The sequence below is a fragment of the Somniosus microcephalus genome, chromosome 13, assembly GCF_052327205.1.
Source record: "Somniosus microcephalus isolate GS21.2 chromosome 13, FLI_Smic_1.0, whole genome shotgun sequence".
Taxonomy (NCBI): domain Eukaryota; kingdom Metazoa; phylum Chordata; class Chondrichthyes; order Squaliformes; family Somniosidae; genus Somniosus; species Somniosus microcephalus.
The window spans coordinates 109,409,595-109,430,927 of record NC_140999.1 but is presented as its reverse complement, the minus strand read 5'-3'; the positions used below and the strand labels follow the sequence as shown (position 1 = coordinate 109,430,927).

The window sequence follows — 21,333 nt, the reverse complement described above, 5'->3', positions numbered from 1 at the left end:
CCGGTGTGGTCACCACCGGTATTACAGTATACAGCAGCCAAGATAAAGTAGTGCAACTCTTAAAATAGTTCTCTTAAAGGTGGAACGGTTCTCTTAAAGGTGGAACGGCTACATACACTACAGAATCTGCTTCCACTGCCCTTTCAGGCAGCGCGTTGCAGATCACAACAACTCGCCGCATAAAAACAATTCTCCTCATTTGCTATTTCCCTTAAATCTGTCTCCTCTGGTGACCGACCTTCCTGCCAGTAGAAGCGGTTTCTCCCCATCTACTCTGTCAAGATCTCCCCTTTAAGGGAGGGAGGGAGATCGTGGAGGGAGGGGGGCGGGAGATCGTGGAGGGAGGAGGGCGGGAGATCGTGGAAGGAGGGGGGTGGGAGATCGTGGAGGGAGGGAGAGAGAGTGTGGAGGGAGGGAGAACAGGGCGGGAGGGAGGGAGGGAGGGAAAGCGTGGAGGGAGGGAGAGCGTGGAGGGAGGGGGAGCGTGGAGGGAGGGGAGGAGAGCGTGGAGGGAGGGGGAGCATGGAGGGAGGGGGAGGGAGAGCGTGGAGGGAGGGGGAGCGTGAGGGAGGGGGGGGAGAGCGTGGAGGGAGGGGGAGCGTGGAGGGAGGGGAAGGGAGAGCGTGGAGGGAGGGGGAGCGGGGAGGGAGGGGGGGGAGCGTGGAGGGAGGGGGAGCGTGGAGGGAGGGGAAGGAGAGCGTGGGAGGGGAGGGGGAGCGTGGAGGGGAGGGGGAGGGAAAGCGTGGGGAGGGAGGGGGCGGGAGATCGTGGAGGGAAGGAGAGTGTGGAGGGAGGGGGAGGGGAGGGGGAGGGAGAGTGTGGAGGGAGGGGGCGGGAGATCGTGGAGGGAGGGAGAGCGTGGAGGGAGGGGGCGGGGAGATCGTGGAGGGAGGGAGAGTGTGGAGGGAGGGAGAACAGGGCAGCGTGGAGGGAGGGAGGGAGAGCAGGGAGGGAGAGCATGGAGGGAGGGAGGGAGAGGGGGAGGGAGGGAGGGAAGCGTGGACGAGATTCTGCAGATTTGTGATCAGATATTGAATATTTTGACCCCCTCCAGGTGAGAAGATGACCCTCTCCATCTCGGTGCTCCTGGCACTGACTGTCTTCCTCCTGCTGTTGGCAGACAAGGTCCCGGAGACATCGCTGGGCGTTCCCATCATCGTCAAATATCTGATGTTCACCATGATCCTCGTCACCTTCTCCGTCATTCTCAGTGTGGTGGTGCTGAACCTTCATCATCGCCTCGCCAAACACCCATGCCATGCCAAAGTGGGTCAAGCAGGTACCTTTCCACAGCGTTCGACCCTTCTCGGGCCTGTAGCAATGTTCCCCTCGTCCACCGCTCCCCCTCTCTCCCTCCGTCCATGCTCCTTCCCTCCCTCCTTCCCTCCCTCCTTCCCTCCCTCCTTCCCTCCCCTCCTTCCCTCCTTCCCTCCCTCCTTCCCTCCCTCCTTCCTTCCCTCCCTCCTTCCCTCCCTCCCTCTGTCCTGCATCAAATCCGATACATCAAACGCACTTGCACCTGTTTAGGTTCAAACATTTGGTTAAACCTTTTCTCTCAATATTGTTATGTTTGAATTGGGACAGAATGTCAAATAAACACAACAGATTAGTCCATCAGGGTTCTGTACAATGGGAAGGGATTTGGTCCATTGGGATTCTGTACAATGGGAGTGAATGGGAAGGGGGTTTGATCCATTGGGATTCTACACAGTGGGAGTGAATGGGAAGGGGTTTGGTCCTTTGGGATTCTGTACATTGGGAGTGAATGGAAAGGGATTTGTCCATTGGGATTCTGTACAGTGGGAGTGAATGGGAAGGGGTTTGATCCATTGGGATTCTACACAGTGGGAGTGAATGGGAAGGGGTTTGATCCATTGGGATTCTGTGCATTGGGAGTGAATGGGAAGGGATTTGTTCCTTTGGGATTCTGTACATTGGGAGTGAATGGAAAGGGATTTGGTCCATTGGGATTCTGTACATTGGAGTGAATGGGAAGGGGTTTGGTCCATTGGGATTCTGTACAATGGAAGTGAATGGGAAGGGGTTTGGTCCATTGGGATTCTGTACAATGGGAGTGAATGGGAAGGGGTTTGGTCCATTGGGATTCTGTACATTGGGAGTGAATGGGAAGGGGTTTTGGTCCATTGGGATTCTGTACAATGGGAGTGAATGGGAAAGGGTTTGGTCCATTGGGATTCTGTACAGTGGGAGTGAATGGGAAGGGGTTTGGTCCATTGGGATTCTGTAAAGTGGAGTGAATGGGAAGGGGTTTGGTCCATTGGGATTCTGTACAATGGGAGTGAATGGAAGGGGTTTGCTCCATTGGGATTCTGTACAGTGGGAGTAAATGGGAAGGGGTTTGGTCGTTGGGATTCTATACAATGGGAGTGAATGGGAAGGGGATTTGGTCCATTGGGATTCTGTACAATGGGAGTGAATGGGGATTCTGCACAGTGGGAGTGAATGGGAAGGGGTTTGATCCATTGGGATTCTGCACAGTGGGAGTGAATGGGAAGGGGTTTGGTCCATTGGGATTCTGTACAATGGGAGTGAATGGGAAGGGGTTTGGTCCATTGGGATTCTGCACAGTGGGAGTGAATGGGAAGGGGTTTGGTCCATTGGGATTCTGTAAAGTGGGAGTGAATGGGAAGGGGTTTGGTCCATTGGGATTCTGTACATTGGGAGTGAATGGGAAGGGGTTTGGTCCATTGGGATTCTATACAATGGGAGTGAATGGGAAGGGGTTTGGTCCATTGGGATTCTGTACAGTGGGAGTGAATGGGAAGGGGTTTGGTCCGTTGGGATTCTATACAATGGGAGTGAATGGGAAGGGGTATGGTCCATTGGGATTCTGTACATTGGGAGTGAATGGGAAGGAGTTGAGGCCATTGGGATTCTGTACAGTGGGAGTGAATGGGAAGGGGTTTGGTCCATTGGGATTCTGTACAATGGGAGTGAATGGGAAGGGGTTTGGTCCATTGGGATTCAACACAGTGGGAGTGAATGGGAAGGGGTTTGGTCCATTGGGATTCTGTACAATGGGAGTGAATGGGAAGGGGTTTGGTCCATTGGGATTCAACACAGTGGGAGTGAATGGGAAGGGGTTTGGTCCATTGGGATTCTGTACAATGGGAATGAATGGGAAGGGGTTTGGTTCATTGGGATTCTGTACAATGGGAGTGAATGGGAAGGGGTTTGGTCCATTGGGATTCTGTACAATGGGAGTGAATGGGAAGCAGTTTGGTCCATTGGGATTCTGTACAGTGGGAGTGAATGGGAAGGGGTTTGGTCCATTGGGATTCTGTACAGTGGGAGTGAATGGGAAGGGGTTTGGTCCATTGGGATTCTGTACAGTGGGAGTGAATGGGAAGGGGTTTGGTCCATTGGGATTCTGTACACTGGGAGTGAATGGGAAGGGGTTTGGTCCATTGGGATTCTGTACAATGGGAGTGAATGGGAAGGGGTTTGGTCCATTGGGATTCTGTACAGTGGGAGTGAATGGGAAGGGGTTTGGTCCATTGGGATTCTGTACAGTGGGAGTGAATGGGAAGGGGTTTGGTCCATTGGGATTCTGTACAGTGGGAGTGAATGGGAAGGGGTTTGGTCCATTGGGATTCAACACAGTGGGAGTGAATGGGAAGGGGTTTGGTCCATTGGGATTCTATACAATGGGAGTGAATGGGAAGGGGTTTGGTCCATTGGGATTCTGTACAATGGGAGTGAATGGGAAGGGGTTTGGTCCATTGGGATTCTGTACACTGGGAGTGAATGGGAAGGGGTTTGGTCCATTGGGATTCTGTACAATGGGAGTGAATGGGAAGGGGTTTGGTCCATTGGGATTCTGTACAGTGGGAGTGAATGGGAAGGGGTTTGGTCCATTGGGATTCTGTACAATGGGAGTGATTGGGAAGGGGTTTGGTCCATTGGGATTCTGTACAGTGGGAGTGAATGGGAAGGGGTTTGGTCCATTGGGATTCTGTACAATGGGAGTGAATGGGAAGGGGTTTGGTCCATTGGGATTCTGTACAATGGGAGTGAATGGGAAGGGGTTTGGTCCATTGGGATTCTGTACAATGGGAGTGAATGGGAAGGGGTTTGGTCCATTGGGATTCTGTACAATGGGAGTGAATGGGAAGGGGTTTGGTCCATTGGGATTCTGTACAGTGGGAGTGAATGGGAAGGGGTTTGGTCCATTGGGATTCTGTACAATGGGAGTGAATGGGAAGGGGTTTGGTCCATTGGGATTCTGTACAGTGGGAGTGAATGGGAAGGGGTTTGGTCCATTGGGATTCTGTACAATGGGAGTGAATGGGAAGGGGTTTAGTCCATTGGGATTCTGTACAATGGGAGTGAATGGGAAGGGGTTTGGTCCATTGGGATTCTGTACAGTGGGAGTGAATGGGAAGGGGTTTGGTCCATTGGGATTCTGTACAATGGGAGTGAATGGGAAGGGGTTTGGTCCATCGGGATTCTGTACAGTGGGAGTGAATGGGAAGGGGTTTGGTCCATTGGGATTCTGTACAGTGGGAGTGAATGGGAAGGGGTTTGGTCCATTGGGATTCTGTACAGTGGGAGTGAATGGGAAGGGGTTTGGTCCATTGGGATTCTATACAATGGGAGTGAAGTTATACAAATAATAAATAAAAGCAGAATTCAATTCACTGACACCACTGAAGCCCAGCATGCGGGAGATTCGGCTTGGACCTCAGGGAGAAACACCAGACCTGCCTGAGTCCCGAACAAAACACATTAAACAACAGCACAAATCACAGACCGACAAGAACCATCTCTCGCCAGCTTGTGTTGCTCACTCTCTCTACCTCCCCCAGTTTGTTATTCTCTCTCTCTCTCCCCCCCAGTTTGTTATTCTCTCTCTCCCCCCCAGTTTGTTATTCTCTCTCTCTCTCTCTCCCCCCCAGTTTGTTATTCTCTCTCTCTCTCTCTCCCCCCGTTTGTTATTCTCTCTCTCTCTCTCTCTCTCCCCCCGTTTGTTATTCTCTCTCTCTCTCTCTCCCCCCCAGTTTGTTATTCTCTCACACTCTCTCTCTCCCCCCCCCAGTTTGCTATTCTCTCTCTCTCTCTCCCCCCCAGTTTGTTATTCTCTCTCTCTCTCTCTCTCCCCCCGTTTGTTATTCTCTCTCTCTCTCTCTCCCCCAGTTTGTTATTCTCTCTCTCTCCCCCAGTTTGTTATTCTCTCTCTCTCTCTCTCTCCCCCCCCCCAGTTTGTTATTCTCTCTCTCTCTCTCTCTCTCTCTCTCCCCCCCAGTTTGTTATTCTCTCTCTCTCTCTCCCCCCCCAGTTTGTTATTCTCTCTCTCTCTCCCCGTTTGTTATTCTCTCTCTCTCCCCCCAGTTTGTTAATCTCTCTCTCTCTCTCCCCCCCCAGTTTGTTATTCTCTCTCTCTCCCCCCAGTTTGTTATTCTCTCTCTCTCTCTCCCCCGAGTTTGTTATTCTCTCTCTCTCTCTCTCCCCCAGTTTGTTATTCTCTCTCTCTCTCTCTCTCTCCCCCAGTTTGTTAATCTCTCTCTCTCTCTCTCTCTCTCCCCCAGTTTGTTAATCTCTCTCTCTCTCTCTCTCTCCCCCAGTTTGTTATTCTCTCTCTCTCTCTCTCCCCCAGTTTGTTAATCTCTCTCTCTCTCTCCCCCCAGTTTGTTATTCTCTCTCTCTCTCTCTCTCTCTCCCCCAGTTTGTTATTCTCTCTCTCTCTCCCCCCAGTTTGTTATTCTCTCTCTCTCTCCCCCCGAGTTTGTTATTCTCTCTCTCTCTCTCTCTCCCCCAGTTTGTTATTCTCTCTCTCTCTCTCTCTCTCCCCCAGTTTGTTATTCTCTCTCTCTCTCCCCCAGTTTGTTATTCTCTCTCTCTCTCTCTCTCTCCCCCAGCTTGTTATTCTCTCTCTCTCCCCCAGTTTGCTATTCTCTCTCTCTCTCTCTCCCCCAGTTTGTTATTCTCTCTCTCTCTCTCTCTCCCCCAGTTTGTTATTCTCTCTCTCTCCCCCAGTTTGTTATTCTCTCTCTCTCTCTCTCCCCCCAGTTTGCTATTCTCTCTCTCCCCCCAGTTTGTTATTCTCTCTCTCTCTCTCTCTCCCCGAGTTTGTTATTCTCTCTCTCTCCCCCCAGTTTGTTATTCTCTCTCTCTCCCCCCCCCGAGTTTGTTATTCTCTCTCTCTCTCCCCCCGAGTTTGTTATTCTCTCTCTCTCTCCCCCGAGTTTGTTATTCTCTCTCTCTCTCTCTCTCTCCCCCCCAGTTTGTTATTCTCTCTCTCTCTCCCCCAGTTTGTTATTCTCTCTCTCTCTCTCCCCCAGTTTGTTATTCTCTCTCTCTCTCTCTCCCCCCGTTTGTTATTCTCTCTCTCTCTCTCTCTCCCCGTTTGTTATTCTCTCTCTCTCCCCCAGTTTCTTATTCTCTCTCTCTCTCTCTCTGTTTATTATTCTCTCTCTCTCTCTCTCCCCCAGTTTGTTATTCTCTCTCTCTCTCTCTCCCCCAGTTTGTTATTCTCTCTCTCTCTCTCACTCTCCCCCAGTTTGTTATTCTCTCTCTCTCTCTCCCCCAGTTTGTTATTCTCTCTCTCTCCCCCAGTTTGTTATTCTCTCTCTCTCTCTCTGTTTATTATTCTCTCTCTCTCTCTCTCCCCCCCAGTTTGCTATTCTCTCTCTCTCTCTCTCCCCCAGTTTGTTATTCTCTCTCTCTCTCCCCCCAGTTTGTTATTCTCTCTCTCTCTCTCTCCCCCAGTTTGTTATTCTCTCTCTCTCCCCCAGTTTGTTATTCTCTCTCTCTCTCCCCCCAGTTTGTTATTCTCTCTCTCTCTCTCTCCCCGAGTTTGTTATTCTCTCTCTCTCCCCCCAGTTTGTTATTCTCTCTCTCTCCCCCCCGAGTTTGTTATTCTCTCTCTCTCTCCCCCCGAGTTTGTTATTCTCTCTCTCTCTCTCCCCCGAGTTTGTTATTCTCTCTCTCTCTCTCTCTCTCCCCCCCAGTTTGTTATTCTCTCTCTCTCTCCCCCAGTTTGTTATTCTCTCTCTCTCTCTCCCCCAGTTTGTTATTCTCTCTCTCTCTCTCTCCCCCAGTTTGTTATTCTCTCTCTCTCTCTCTCCCCGTTTGTTATTCTCTCTCTCTCCCCCAGTTTCTTATTCTCTCTCTCTCTGTTTATTATTCTCTCTCTCTCTCTCTCCCCCAGTTTGTTATTCTCTCTCTCTCTCTCACTCTCCCCCAGTTTGTTATTCTCTCTCTCTCTCTCCCCCAGTTTGTTATTCTCTCTCTCTCCCCCAGTTTGTTATTCTCTCTCTCTCTCTCTGTTTATTATTCTCTCTCTCTCTCTCTCTCCCCCAGTTTGTTATTCTCTCTCTCGCTCTCTCCCCGAGTTTGTTATTCTCTCTCTCTCTCTCTCCCCCAGTTTCTTATTCTCTCTCTCTCTGTTTATTATTCTCTCTCTCTCTCTCTCCCCCAGTTTGTTATTCTCTCTCTCTCTCTCACTCTCCCCCAGTTTGTTATTCTCTCTCTCTCTCTCCCCCAGTTTGTTATTCTCTCTCTCTCCCCCAGTTTGTTATTCTCTCTCTCTCTCTCTGTTTATTATTCTCTCTCTCTCTCTCTCTCCCCCAGTTTGTTATTCTCTCTCTCGCTCTCTCCCCGAGTTTGTTATTCTCTCTCTCTCTCTCTCCCCCAGTTTGTTATTCTCTCTCTCTCTCTCTCTCCCCCAGTTTGTTATTCTCTCTCTCGCACTCTCCCCCCCAGTTTGTTATTCTCTCTCTCGCTCTCTCCCCCAGTTTCTTATTCTCTCTCTCTCTCTCCCAGTTTGTTATTGATGTGCCTCAATAAATCCGAGACTCAATGTTAGCGGAACAAAACAAGGCTTTTATTAACTTAGAAGGTAACACACAGTGGAGAGGTATCTTCCATCCAGAGGTCTGCTGTACTGGATGTGAGGCAGGCTGGTCCTGCTTACATAGTGGCCAGGTATGGGCGGAGCCCTACACACAATACAATACAATGGTGAGGAAACGGAACTGAGGTAAGGGAAATGAAACTGAAACCAAACCACAGTCACAGGCAGAGAATACCGATGAGTGATGAATGGCATATTTCATCACATTCACCCCTTCTATAGATTAGTCTGTTCGGGGGTTTGATAGTCCTCTGTGACCGACGTGGCTGTTGTGGTGCCGCGGGTGTCGGCTGGGTGTCCTCGGTGGCCTCCTGGGTCTCTGCTGGGGGTGCCGCCGGGGTTGTTGAAGGGGTACTTGGTGGGGGTACCGTTGGTCGATGTTCTTCCGGGGGTGATGAAAGAGTAGTGGGTGGGTAAGAGTTGCTGTGATCGTTGTTGCTGCTGTTGTCGTGGTTGTTGTCGTTACCGGCTGGGGCGACGTCTTTTATGGACACGGTGTCCTCCCTTCCGTCGGCGTGCCGGACATACGCGTATTGGGGGTTGGCGTGGAGTAGGTGCACTGACTCCACGAGAGGGTCCGTCTTGTGGCCCCTCACATGCCTTCGCACGAATACCGGACCTGGGGTGGAGAGCCATGACGGCATGGATACGCCTGAGGTGGATTTCCGGGGAAAGACAAACATTCGCTCATGAGGCGTGGCATTAGTGGCAGTACACAATAGCGACCGTATCGAATGGAGCACATCTGGGAGGACTTCCTGCCAGCGGGAGATAGGGAGGCCCTTGGTCCTTAGAGCTAGAGTGACTGCTTTCCATACTGTCCCGTTCTCTCGCTCCACTTGACCGTTACCCCGGGGGTTGTAGCTGGTGGTACAGCTCGTGGCGATCCCCCTGGACAGCATGTACTGGCGTAGCTCTTCACTCATGAAGGACGCCCCCCCTATCCGTATGGATGTAGCTCGGCATACCGAACAGGCAGAACAGGCTGTTGAGGCATTTAATGACCGTGGCGCTGGTCATGTCTGGGCAGGGGAAGGCGAATGGGAACCGGGAGTATTCGTCCACAATGTTCAGGAAGTAAACATTGCGGTCGACGGACGGGAGGGGGCCCTTGAAATCTAAGCTGAGCCGCTCAAAGGGCCGTGTAGCTTTGATTAAGTGGGCTCTATCTGGGCGGTAGAACCGAGGCTTGCACTCAGCGCAAGTGCGGCAGTTCCTGGTCAGAGACCGAACTTCCTCAATCGAGTAGGGTAAGTTGCGGGACTTTATGATGTGGAACAGCCGCGTGACCCCTGGGTGGCAGAGGTCGTTGTGGAGGGTCTGTAGCCGATCCCCGGTGGCGCTGGCACACATCCCTCGTGAGAGGGCGTCGGGGGATTCGTTAAGGGCCCCTGGCCGGTAAATGATGTCATAATCGAAGGTGGAGAGCTCGATCCGCCACCTAAGAATCTTATCATTTTTAATCTTCCCCCTCTGTTTATTATTGAACATAAACGCTACCGACCGCTGGTCAGTCATAGAGTCATAGAGTTTTACAGCACAGAAAGAGGCCCTTCGGCCCATCGTGTCTGCGCCGCCCATCCATCCCTGTCCAGCCTAATCCCATTTTCCAGCATTTGGTCCATAGCCTTGTATGCAATGGCATTTCAAGTGCTCATCCAAATGCTTCTTGAATGTTGTGAGGGTTCCTGCCTCTACCACCCTTTCAGGCATTGAGTTCCACATTCCAACCACCCTCTGGGTGAAAAAGTTCCTCCTCAAATCCCCTCTAAATCTCCTGCCCCTTACCCTGAATCTATGCCCCCTTGTTATTGACCCCCCTACTAAGGGGAAAAGTTCCTCTTTATCTACCCTATCTATGCCCCTCATCATTTTGTACACCTCAATCAGGTCCCCCCTCAGCCTTCTTTGCTCCAAGGAAAACAACCCCAGCCTGTCCAGCCTCTCTTCATAGCTGAGGCGCTCCATCCCAGGTAACATCCTGGTGAATCTTCTCTGCACCCTCTCCAAAGCAATCACATCCTTCCTATAGTGAGGCAACCAGAACTGCACACAGTACTCCAGCTGTGGCCTCACCAGCGTTTTGTACAGCTCCATCATAACCTCCCTGCTCTTATATTCTATGCCTCGGCTAATGAAGGCAAGTATCCCATATGCCTTTTTAACCACCTTATCTACCTGTTCCGCTGCCTTCAGTGATCTATGTACATGTACACCAAGGTCCCTCTGACCCTCTGTACTTCCTAGGGTCCTACCACTCATTGTGTATTCCCTTGCCTTATTTGTCCGTCCAAAATGCATCACCTCGCACTTTTCAGGGTTAAATTCCATTTGCCACTTTTCCGCCCATCTGACCAACCCGTTTATATCGTCCTGTAGCCTGAGGCTTTCCTCCTCACAATTTACCACCCCACCAATTTTCGTGTCATCTGCGAACTTACTGATCATACCTTTTACATTCTCATCCAAATCATTTATGTAGATCACAAACAACAAGGGACCCAGCACCGATCCCTGAGGTACCCCACTGGACACAGGCTTCCAGTCACAAAAGCAAACTTCGACCATCACCCTCTGCCTCCTGCCACTCAGCCAGTTTAGGATCCAACGCGCCAAGGCACCCTGGATCCCATGGGCTCTTACCTTCTTGACCAGTCTCCTATGCGGGACTTTGTCAAAAGCTTTACTGAAGTCCATGTAAACCACATCCACAGCATTTCCCTCATCCAGCCCCCTAGTCACCCCCTCGAAAAATTCAATCAGATTTGTCAGACATGATTTACCCTTGACAAAGCCATGCTGACTATCCCCGATTAATCCTTGCCTCTCCAAGTGGAGACTAATTTTGTCCCTCAGAATTTTTTCCAATAATTTCCCTACCACAGATGTTAGGCTCACTGGCCTGTAATTCCCTGGTTTATCCCTGCTACCCTTCTTGAATAATGGTACTACGTTAGCTGTTCTCCAGTCCTCTGGTACATCCCCTGTGGCCAGAGAGGTTCTGAAAATTTGTGTCAGAGCCCCTGCAATCTCCTCCTTTGCCTCCCACAGCAGCCTGGGATACATCTCGTCCGGGCCTGGGGATTTATCCACTTTTTGGCCTGCTAAAACCGCTAGCACCTCCTCCCTCTCGATGCTAATATGTTCAAGTATGTCACAGCCCCCTTGCCCAATTTCTATGTCTGCATCGTCTTTCTCCATAGTGAACACAGATGCAAAAAATTCATTTAAAACCCCGCCTACATCATCTGGCTCTACACACAGATTGCCACTTTGGTCCCTAATGGGCCCTACCCTTTCCCTGGTTATCCTCTTGCCCTTAATATACTTATAAAACATCTTAGGATTTTCCTTTATTTTGCTCGCCAGTGTTATTTCATGGCCCCTCCTCGCCCTCCTAATTTCTTTTTTAAGTATGCCCCTGCACTTTTTATACTCCTCTAGGGCTTCTTCCGTCTTTAGTCTTTTGTAACTGCCAAAAGCCCCCCTTTTATTTCTAATGCATTTTTGTATATCCCTTGTCATCCAAGGTTCCCTTTGCTTGTTGGTCCCACCCTTGACCTTTACAGGAACATGTTGGCGTTGTACTCTCTCTATTTCCCTTCTGAAAGTCTCCCACTGTTTTGATGCGGATTTTCCTATAAGTAGCTGCTCCCAGTCCAATTTGGCCAGATCCTGCCTTATCATATTAAAATCGGCCTTCCCCCAATTTAGAACCCTTATTTCCAGGCCGTCTTTGTCTTTTTCCATGACCACCTTAAATCTCACCGAATTGTGGTCACTGTCGCCAAAATGCTCTCCTACTGACACTTCCACCACTTGCCCGGCTACATTCCCCAGAATTAGGTCCAGTACCGCCCCCTCTCTTGTAGGACTTTCTACATGTTGGCTCAAAAAGCTCTCCTGGATGCACTTTAAGAATTCTGCACCCTCTAAGCCTTTCACACTCTGACTATCCCAATTTATATTGGGGAAGTTGAAATCCCCCACTATTATTACCCTATTATTTTCGCACTTTTCTGAGATTTGCCTACATATCTGTTCCTCTATCTCCCCCTGACTGTTTGGGGGCCTATAGTACACTCCCAGCAAAGTGCTTGCCCCCTTTTTGTTTTTAAGTTCTACCCATATGGCCTCATTAGAGGAACCCGCTAATATATCATCCCTCCTTACAGCAGTAATTGACTCCTTAATTAATATTGCAACACCCCCTCCCCTTTTACACCCCCCTCTGTCTCGCCTGAAGATTCTATACCCCGGAATATTGAGCTGCCAGTCCTGACCCTCCCTCAACCATATCTCCGTGATAGCAACAATATCGTACTCCCATGTGTTCAACAACAACTTCAGTTCATCCACCTTATTTGCAAGACTCCTTGCATTAAAATAAATGCCTTCCAGCCCTGCCATATTCTCTTTTGCCTTCACATATTTGCTTTGCCTTCCCAGCTGACTTGTTTTTCCCTCTGTATTTGGCTGTAAATCACCCCCTACTATAGCTCCACTCTGTACCCCATCCCCCTGCCAAGTTAGTTTAAACCCCCCCCAGCAGTGCTAGCAAACCTCCCCGCAAGGATATTGGTTCCCCTCTGGTTCAGGTGTAAACCGTCCGACTTGTACAAGTCCCACCTTTCCCAGAAGCAGACCCAGTGATCCAGGAAACTAAAGCCCTCCCCCCTGCACCATCCCTTTAGCCACGCATTCATCTGTTCTATCTTCCTATTCCTATACTTACTAGCACGTGGCACCGGGAGTAATCCAGAGATTACAACCCTTGAGGTCCTGCTCTTTAATCCTTCACCTAGCTCCCTAAATTCTTGCTGCAGGACCTCATCCCTCTTTTTACCTATGTCGTTGGTACCAATGTGGACCACGACCACTGGCTGTTCACCCTCCCCCTCCAGAATGCCCTGCAGCCGCTCAGTGACATCCTTGACCCTGGCACCAGGGAGGCAACAAACCATCCTGGATTCACGTCTACGGCCACAGAAACGCCTATCTGTTCCCCTTACTATAGAATCCCCTACCACTATTGCTCTCCCACTCTTTTCCCCCCCTTCCTGGGCAGCAGGAGCACCGCCAGTGCCAGGAAGTTGGCTGCTGCTGCCTTCCCCTGGTGAGTCATCCCCCTCAACAGTATCCAAAGCGGTATACTTGTTTGAAAGGGGGATGTCCGCAGGGGTTCCCTGCACTACCTGCCTGCCTTTGTTGCTCCGCCTGATGGTCACCCCCTGTGCTGCCCTACCCTGAGGCGTGAACAACTCGCTAAACGTGCTATCCACGAGCCTCTCAGCATCGTGTATGCTCCAAAATTCATCCACCCACAGCTCGAGCGCCACAATGCGGTCTACAAGTAGCTGCAGCTGGATGCATTTCCCGCACACATGGTCGCCAGGGACACTGGCAGCGTCCCTGATTTCCCACATAGAGCAGGAGGAGCAGAACACGGGTCTGAGCTCTCCTGCCATGACTTACTCCTTTAATTAATCTAAAAATTTATTCAATACCCCAGTTACAGGTATACTCTAGGGCGCTTTATTTACCAACTGTCCTCACCACAACAGAGCCCCTAGAAATTTAACACCACAGAATTCAAGCTTGTAATGAAAAGAGAGAAATACTCACCAACCAATCACTTACCTGCTCCCTGGTGACGTCACACCCCGATTACTTTTTACCTCTCTGCAACTACCGCGCTCGCAGACTGGAGTTTGGTATGTCTCTCCTGGCCTCGCTGCCGCTTTTTATCGCCGCCGAGTCTCCCTCAGGTCCCGCCTCTCGCTGCCTGCCGCCGCTGCTCTGAGGCCTCTCCTGGCCTCGCTGCCGCTTTTTATCGCCGCCGAGTCTCCCTCAGGTCCCGCCTCTCGCTGCCTGCCGCCGCTGCTCTGAGGCCTCTCCTGGCCTCGCTGCCGCTTTTTATCGCCGCCACCGCCGAGTCTCCCTCAGGTCCCGCCTCTCGCTGCCTGCCGCCGCTGCTCTGAGGCCTCTCCTGGCCTCGCTGCCGCTTTTTATCGCCGCCACCGCCGAGTCTCCCTCAGGTCCCGCCTCTCGCTGCCTGCCGCCGCTGCTCTGAGGCCTCTCCTGGCCTCGCTGCCGCTTTCTATCGCCGCCACCGCCGAGTCTCCCTCAGGTCCCGCCTCTCGCTGCCTGCCGCCGCTGCTCTGAGTAAGTAGGGTGAAGCGTTTGCCGGCTAGGTAGTGGCGCCAGTGGCGCACTGCCTCCACGATGGCTTGGGCCTCCTTTCCAACGGAGGAGTGTCTGATCTCGGGCCCTTGGAGGGTCCTCGAGAAGAAAGCTACGGGCCGCCCCGCCTGGTTGAGGGTGGCCGCCAAGGCAAAGTCAGACGCATCACTTTCCACTTGAAAGGGAGTGTTCTCGTCCACTGCCTGTAGCGTGGCCCGCTCAATATCCCGCTTAATGCTTTTGAAGGCGGCGTGGGCCTCAGCAGAGAGCGGAAAAGAGGATGCTTTCAAGAGGGGGCGGGCTTTGTCGGAGTAGTTGGGGACCCATTGGGAATAATAAGAAAATAACCCCAGGCACCTTTTCAGGGCTTTGGGAGTGTTGGGCAGGGGCAGCTCCCGTAGGGGGCGCAATCGGTCGGGGTCTGGTCCGATTTCCCCATTCTCCACCACGCTGCCTAGTATGCAGAGGCGCGTGGTGTTGTAAACGCACTTGTCCTCGTTGTAGGTGAAGTTGAGTTTTTGTGCGGTTTTCAGGAACCTCTCGAGGTTCGAGTCGTGATCCTGCTGGTTGTGACCGCAGATGGTGACGTTGTCGAGGTAGGGGAAGGTTGCCTGCAAGTGGTGGTCATCGACCATGCAGTCCATCTCCCTCTGGAAGACCGAGACCCCATTCATCACCCCAAAGGGGACTCTGAGGAATTGGTAGAGGCGTCCGTTCGCCTCGAAGGCGGTGTACGGGCGGTCCTCTGGTCTGATAGGGAGCTGGTGGTATGCAGACTTGAGGTCGATGGTGGAAAACACCCGGTATTGGGCGATTTGGTTCACCATTTCTGATATGCGGGGTAGCGGGTAGGCGTCTAGTTGGGTGTACCTGCTGATCGTTTGGCTATAGTCGATCACCATCCGTTTCTTCTCGCTACCCCTTACCACCACCACTTGGGCGCGCCACGGGCTGTTGCTGCGTTCAATAATGCGCTCCTTCAGGAGCCTGTCTACCTCGGTCGCGATAAACCGCCTGTCCTCCCAGCTGTACCTCCTGCTTTTGGTCGCTATTGGCCGGCAGTTAGGGGTAAGGTTCGCGAATAGCGAAGGCGGCTTTACCTTCAGGGTAGCCAGACCGCACACTGTGAGGGGCGGCTGGGACCCACCGTAATTGAGCGTGATGCTTTGGTGGTGGCACTGGAAATCCAGGCCCAAGATCACGCTCGCACATAGATTCTTCATGATTAGTACTTTAAAATTATCGTATACAGTTCCGTTAACAGACAATTGTACCGTGCAGTAACCCATAATGGTCGATGTCTGGGTTTTATCAGCCATAGAGATGGTACCCCGAGTAGGGACCACCTTTAGGGAGAGTTGTTGTGCCAGTTCAGGGTGGATAAAACTCTCCGTGCTTCCACTGTCAATTAAACATTTAACCCCGCACCCGTTTACCTCGATGTCCACCATTGATTTGGATAGCGGGTGCGGCCTGGTCTGGTCCACTGTGACCGATGCCACTGTAGGGCCCTGATCGAGACAAGATGGCGTCCACGCTGTCTGCTCACAAGATGGCAGACCCCACGAGGTCGGGCAAGATGGCGTCCAAGATGGCCGCTCCCACGGCGCACACGCGGCGGTGGCGGGTTTTCCGGCGGGGTTCCCTCTGCACACCTTCCCGAAGTGCCCCTTCTTACCGCACTTAAAGCAGGTGGTGCCTTTCGCCGGGCACAGGTTTCTGGTGTGCTTCGGCTGCCCGCAGAAGTAGCAGTTGGGTCCCCGACGCGTCGCGGCTGTCGTAGGGCTTCTGGGGGGAGAGCGGGGCCCCGACGGTGTCAGGCTGCCGGGCGGGGAAGATGCCTTCCAAGATGGCGGCGCCCTTGGTGCACACGTGGCGGCGTGGACGGCGCGGGCTGAAGAGTAGGCGTCCGAGTTTCTCTGGGCCACATCCAGGGATCGCGCTGTGTCCACAGCCTGTTTCAGGTCCAATCCCGTTTTTTCCAGCAGTCTCTGCCGGATGTAAGTGGAGCTGAGGCCTGTGATAAAGGCATCGCGAACAAGCTCATCAGTGTACACTGCGGCTTTTACATCTTGGCACTTGCAGTCTTTGCAAGCGTTTTCAGGGTGCCTAGGAACTCATCCAGCGATTCCCCAGGTCGCTGTGCGCGAGTAGCGAGCAGATGCCTAGCATACACCTCATTCGTAGGCTGCTGGTAATGCGCCTTTAAGATGTCGCAGGCGGCCGGGTACGTGTCGGCGTCTTGGATGAGGGGGTAAACCCGGTGGCTTACCCAATTCCGCAGAATTCCGAGTTTCATACTTGCAGCGTCCGTAGCGCCTGTGACAGCTGCGGAATTGTCCAGGAAGAATTCCATACACATAAACCAGTGTCCGAAGCGTGCCGATGCGTCCGAAGCATGCTGGTCCAAATCCAAATGTTCGGGTTTCAAGAGTTGATCCATTGTGTTGAAAAGTAAGTTAATAAAATTGATGTGCCTCAATAAATCCGAGACGCAATGTTAGCGGAACAAAACAAGGCTTTTATTAACTTAGAAGGTAACACACAGTGGAGAGGTATCTTCCATCCAGAGGTCTGCTGTACTGGATGTGAGGCAGGCTGGGCCTGCTTACATAGGGGCCAGATATGGGCGGAGCCCTACACACAATACAATACAATGGTGAGGAAACGGAACTGAGGTAAGGGAAATGAAACTGAAACCAAACCACAGTCACAGGCAGAGAATACCGATGAGTGATGAATGGCATATTTCATCACAGTTATTCTCTCTCTCTCTCTCTCTCTCCCCCCCAGTTTGTTATTCTCTCTCTCTCTCCCCCAGTTTATTATTCTCTCTCTCTCTCTCCCCCAGTTTGTTATTCTCTCTCTCTCTCTCTCTCCCCCCAGCTTGTTATTCTCTCTCTCTCCCCCCCAGTTTGTTATTCTCTCTCTCTCTCTCCCTCCCCCAGTTTGTTATTCTCTCTCTCTCTCTCTCTCTCTGTTTATTATTCTCTCTCTCGCTCTCCCCGTTTGTTATTCTCTCTCTCTCTCTCCCCCCCAGTTTGTTATTCTCTCTCTCTCTCTCCCCCAGTTTGTTATTCTCTCTCTGCCCCAATTTGTTATTCTCTCTCTCTCTCTCCCACAGTTTGTTATTCTCTCTCTCTCTCCCCCAGTTTGTTATTCTCTCTCTTCCCCCCAGTCTGTTATTCTCTCTCTCTCTCCCCGTTTGTTATTCTCTCTCTCTCTCTCTCCCCCAGTTTGTTCTCTCTCTCTCCCCCAGTCTGTTATTCTCTCTCTCTCTCTCTCCCCCAGTTTGTTATTCTCTCTCTCTCTGCCCCAGTTTGTTATTCTCTCTCTCTCTCTCTCTCTCCCACAGTTTTTGTTATTCTCTCTCTCTCTCCCCCAGTTTGTTATTCTCGCTCTCTCTCTCCCCCAGTTTGTTATTCTCTCTCTCTCTCTCTCCCCCCGTTTGTTATTCTCTCTCTCTCTCCCCCAGTTTGTTATTCTCTCTCTCTCTCCCAGTTTGTTATTCTCTCTCTCTCCCTCCCCCAGCTTGTTATTCAGTTCAGTTCAGTTCAGTTCAAATGCTTTATTGGCATGAAAGTTTACAGAGAACCATATTGCCAAAGCTTACATAGCAAAAAGGTACAGTTTTCCAACATTCTGTAGGTGTCAATCGATTTGACATTTGTTGGGTATATACAATATTACTTTTAAACAATATTAATTTTAAACAGTCTTTCTACTTCATTTGGTACGTTCAATATTAATTTTAAACAGTCTTACTTTTAAACAGTCCTCAGGTTGTGACATGTTGTTACATATTTAGCCCCAAGGTATGGTCTGTCTCCTTCTCCTAGGACTAATCTCAATTTTGACAGATCATCCAATTCCTTGAAATCTGGGGTTGTTTGGCTTAGCTTGTTGAATAATATGTTTCTTGATGTGTTGAATTTTTCGCATTTTAGGAGGAAATGCATTTCTGTTCTCTCTCTCTCTCTCTCCCCCAGTTTGTTACTCTCTCTCTCTCTCCCTCCCCCAGTTTCTTATTCTCTCTCTCTCTCTCTCTCTCTCTCCCAGTTTGTTATTCTCTCTCTCTCTCTCTCTCCCTCCCCCAGCTTGTTATTCTCTCTCTCTCTCTCCCCCAGTTTGTTACTCTCTCTCTCTCCCTCCCCCAGTTTCTTATTCTCTCTCAATCTCTCCCCGTTTGTTATTCCCCCTCTCTCTCCCCCAGTTTGTTATTCTCTCCCTCTCTCTCTCCCCCAGTTTGTTATACTCTCTCTCTCTCTCCCCCCGTTTGTTATTCTCTCTCTCTCTCTCTCTCTCCCCCAGTTTGTTATTCTCTCTCTCAATCTCTCCCCCAGTTTGTTATTCCCTCTCTCTCTCTCCCCAGTTTGTTATTTTCTCTCTCTCTCTCTCCGTTTGTTATTCTCTCTCTCTCTCCCCCAGTTTGTTATTCTCTCTCTCTCCCCCCCAGTTTGTTATTCTCTCTCTCTCTCTCTCCCCCCAGTTTGTTATTCTCTCTCTCTCTCTCTCTCCCCCCGTTTGTTATTCTCTCTCTCTCTCTCTCCCCCCCAGTTTGTTATTCTCTCTCTCCCCCCGTTTGTTATTCTCTCTCTCTCTCCCCCAGTTTGTTATTCTCTCTCTCTCTCTCTCTCTCCCCCACTTTGTTATTCTCTCTCTCTCTCTCTGTTTGTTATTCTCTCTCTCTCTTCCCCCAGTTTGTTATTCTCTCTCTCTCTCTCTCCCCCAGTTTGTTATTCTCTCTCTCTCTCTCCCAGTTTGTTATTCTCTCTCTCTCTCCCCCAGTTTGTTATTCTCTCTCTCTCTCTCTCCCCAGTTTGTTATTCTCTCTCTCTCTCTCCCCAGTTATTCTCTCTCTCTCTCTCTCCGTTTGTTATTCTCTCTCTCTCTCCCCGTTATTCTCTCTCTCTCTCTCTCTCTCTCCCAGTTTGTTATTCTCTCTCACTCTCTCTCTCCCTCCCCCAGTTTGTTATTCTCTCTCTCTCTCTCTCTCCCCCACTTTGTTATTCTCTCTCTCTCTCTCTCTCTCTCCCAGTTTGTTATTCTCTCTCACTCTCTCTCTCCCTCCCCCAGTTTGTTATTCCAATTCCAATTCCAATTAAAATGCTTTATTGGCATGAAAGTTTACAGAGAACCATATTGCCAAAGCTTACATAGCAAAAAGGTACAGTTTTCCAACATTCTGTAGGTGTCAATCGATTTGACATTTGTTGGGTATATACAATATTACTTTTAAACAATATTAATTTTAAACAGTCTTTCTACTTCATTTGGTACGTTCAATATTAATTTTAAAGAGTCTTACTTTTAAACAGTCCTCAGGTTGTGACATGTTGTTACATATTTAGCCCCAAGGTATGGTCTGTCTCCTTCTCCTAGGACTAATCTCAATTTTGACAGATCATCCAATTCCTTGAAATCTGGGGTTGTTTGGCTTAGCTTGTTGAATAATATGTTTCTTGATGTGTTGAATTTTTCGCATTTTAGGAGGAAATGCATTTCTGTTTCAACCTCGCCAGCCAGACATTGATCGCATATTCTATTCTCTCTAGGCTGCCAGGGTTTCTTGTATCTGCCTTTTTCAATTTCCAGTTGGTGGTCGCTTAGTCTGTACCTGGTGAGGGTCTGTCTCTGTTTTGTGTCTCTGATGGTCGTGAGGTAGTCTGCCAGTTTATATTCTCTTTTTAGGGCCCGGTAACATTCTAATCTGCTTTGGCTTTCGGTTATTTTGTTCCAATGTTCCAGGTAGGTTTCTTTGCATTTTTTAATGATTTGGTTCACTCGGATTGGTGTTTGGACGGCTGTGTTGGTCTGGGGCTGGTCAGGGTCCGGCTGAGTACTTAGTTTCAGTAGCAGCTGACTCAGGGGACTCTTTTCTGGGTTTAGCTCTTGGGTCTGAAAGGCTTTGAAATGAAGGGTGTCTGGGGAGCTAGATTTGAGGTGATTTAGGAAGTTTAGTGCTCGTTTTTGGATGTTTATTATCAGTGGGTATCTGCCTAGTTCGGCTCTGCATGCATTTGTTGGCGTTTTTCTTTGGGTGCGAAGGATGCTTCGGCAGAATTCTGCATGTAGGGCTTCTATTGTGTGTTTTTCCCATTTAGTGTAGCTTTGGTGATTTAGCGGGCCCCATACTTCACTACCGTACAGTGCAATGGGCAGGATTATGCTGTCAAAAATTTTGAGCCAGATTTTGATTGGGATTTGGATGTTGTAGAATTTTCTTTTTATTGCATATAGGGCTCTTCGGGCTTTTTCTTTTAGTGCATTCACTGCTATGCTGAAGCTCCCTGATGCTGTAATAGTTAGACCAAGGTAGGTGTAGCTCATAGTGTGTCCTATAGTGGTATCACTGAGGGTAAACTGGTATTTGTTTTCCTGACATCTGGGTCTTTTCTGAAAAATTATGATGTTGGTTTTCTTTAGATTTACTGTTAGAGCCCAATTTTGGCAGTATTTGTCGAGTAGGTCTAGTTGTTGCTGTAATCCCTGTTCTGTGGGAGACAGCAGAACCAGGTCGTCCGCATAGAACAGGGACTTCACTTCTCCATCCAGGAGACGGAGACCTGGTGACTCGCTTTGCTCCAGCATGTCTGCTAATTCATTTATGTATATGTTGAACAGGGTCGGGCTCAAATTGCAGCCCTGCCGGACGCCTCTTCTCTGGGTGAAGAAATCGGTGCGTTTGTCTCCAATTTTGACCCCGCATTTGTTTTTCAGATACATTGATTTAATAAGGTCATAGACTTTGCCCCCTATTCCACACTGAAGAAGTTTATAATAGAGCCCTTCGTGCCATATAGAGTCAAAGGCTTTCTTGAAGTCGATGAAACAGGCGAATATTTTCCCATTTTTTGTTTGGTGTTTATGTTTTCCAATGAGGGTGTGAAGGGTATAGATATGGTCGGCGGTGCGGTGTTTTGGAAGAAAGCCTATTTGGTTTTTTCTGAGGATATTATGTTTGTTAAGAAAATCAAGTAATCTACTATTTAGAATACTGCAGAATAACTTCCCTAGACAACTGTTGACACAGATGCCGCGGTAGTTATTTGGGTCTGATTTGTTTCCACTTTTATATATGGGGGAGATTAGTCCTCTCTCTCTCTCTCTCCCAGTTTGTTATTCTCTCTCTCTCTCTCCCAGTTTGTTATTCTCTCTCTCTCTCTCTCTCCCAGTTTGTTATTCTCTCTCTCTCTCTCTCTCCCCCAGTTTGTTATTCTCTCTCTCTCTCTCTCTCCCCCAGTTTGTTATTCTCTCTCTCTCTCTGTTTGTTA

At 50.0% G+C, this 21,333-nt stretch overlaps 2 protein-coding genes across 2 annotated transcripts in view; one reads left to right on the top strand and one right to left on the bottom strand.

Annotated features, from left to right (window-relative positions):
* Positions 1-1,236, bottom strand: part of LOC147108531 (protein TMEPAI-like) — a 79,373-nt gene extending 78,137 nt beyond the window's left edge. Inside the window, exon 1 of the mRNA XM_086004281.1 lies at positions 1,098-1,236. Coding sequence (XP_085860407.1) covers positions 1,098-1,236 — 139 coding nt within the window. The remainder of the gene's footprint in view (positions 1-1,097) is intronic.
* Positions 1,138-21,333, top strand: part of LOC147108530 (acetylcholine receptor subunit beta-like) — a 31,772-nt gene continuing 11,576 nt past the window's right edge. The window contains exon 1 of the mRNA XM_086005191.1: positions 1,138-1,279. Within this exon, the coding sequence (XP_085861317.1) occupies positions 1,259-1,279 (21 nt within the window). The 5' untranslated portion in view covers positions 1,138-1,258. The remainder of the gene's footprint in view (positions 1,280-21,333) is intronic.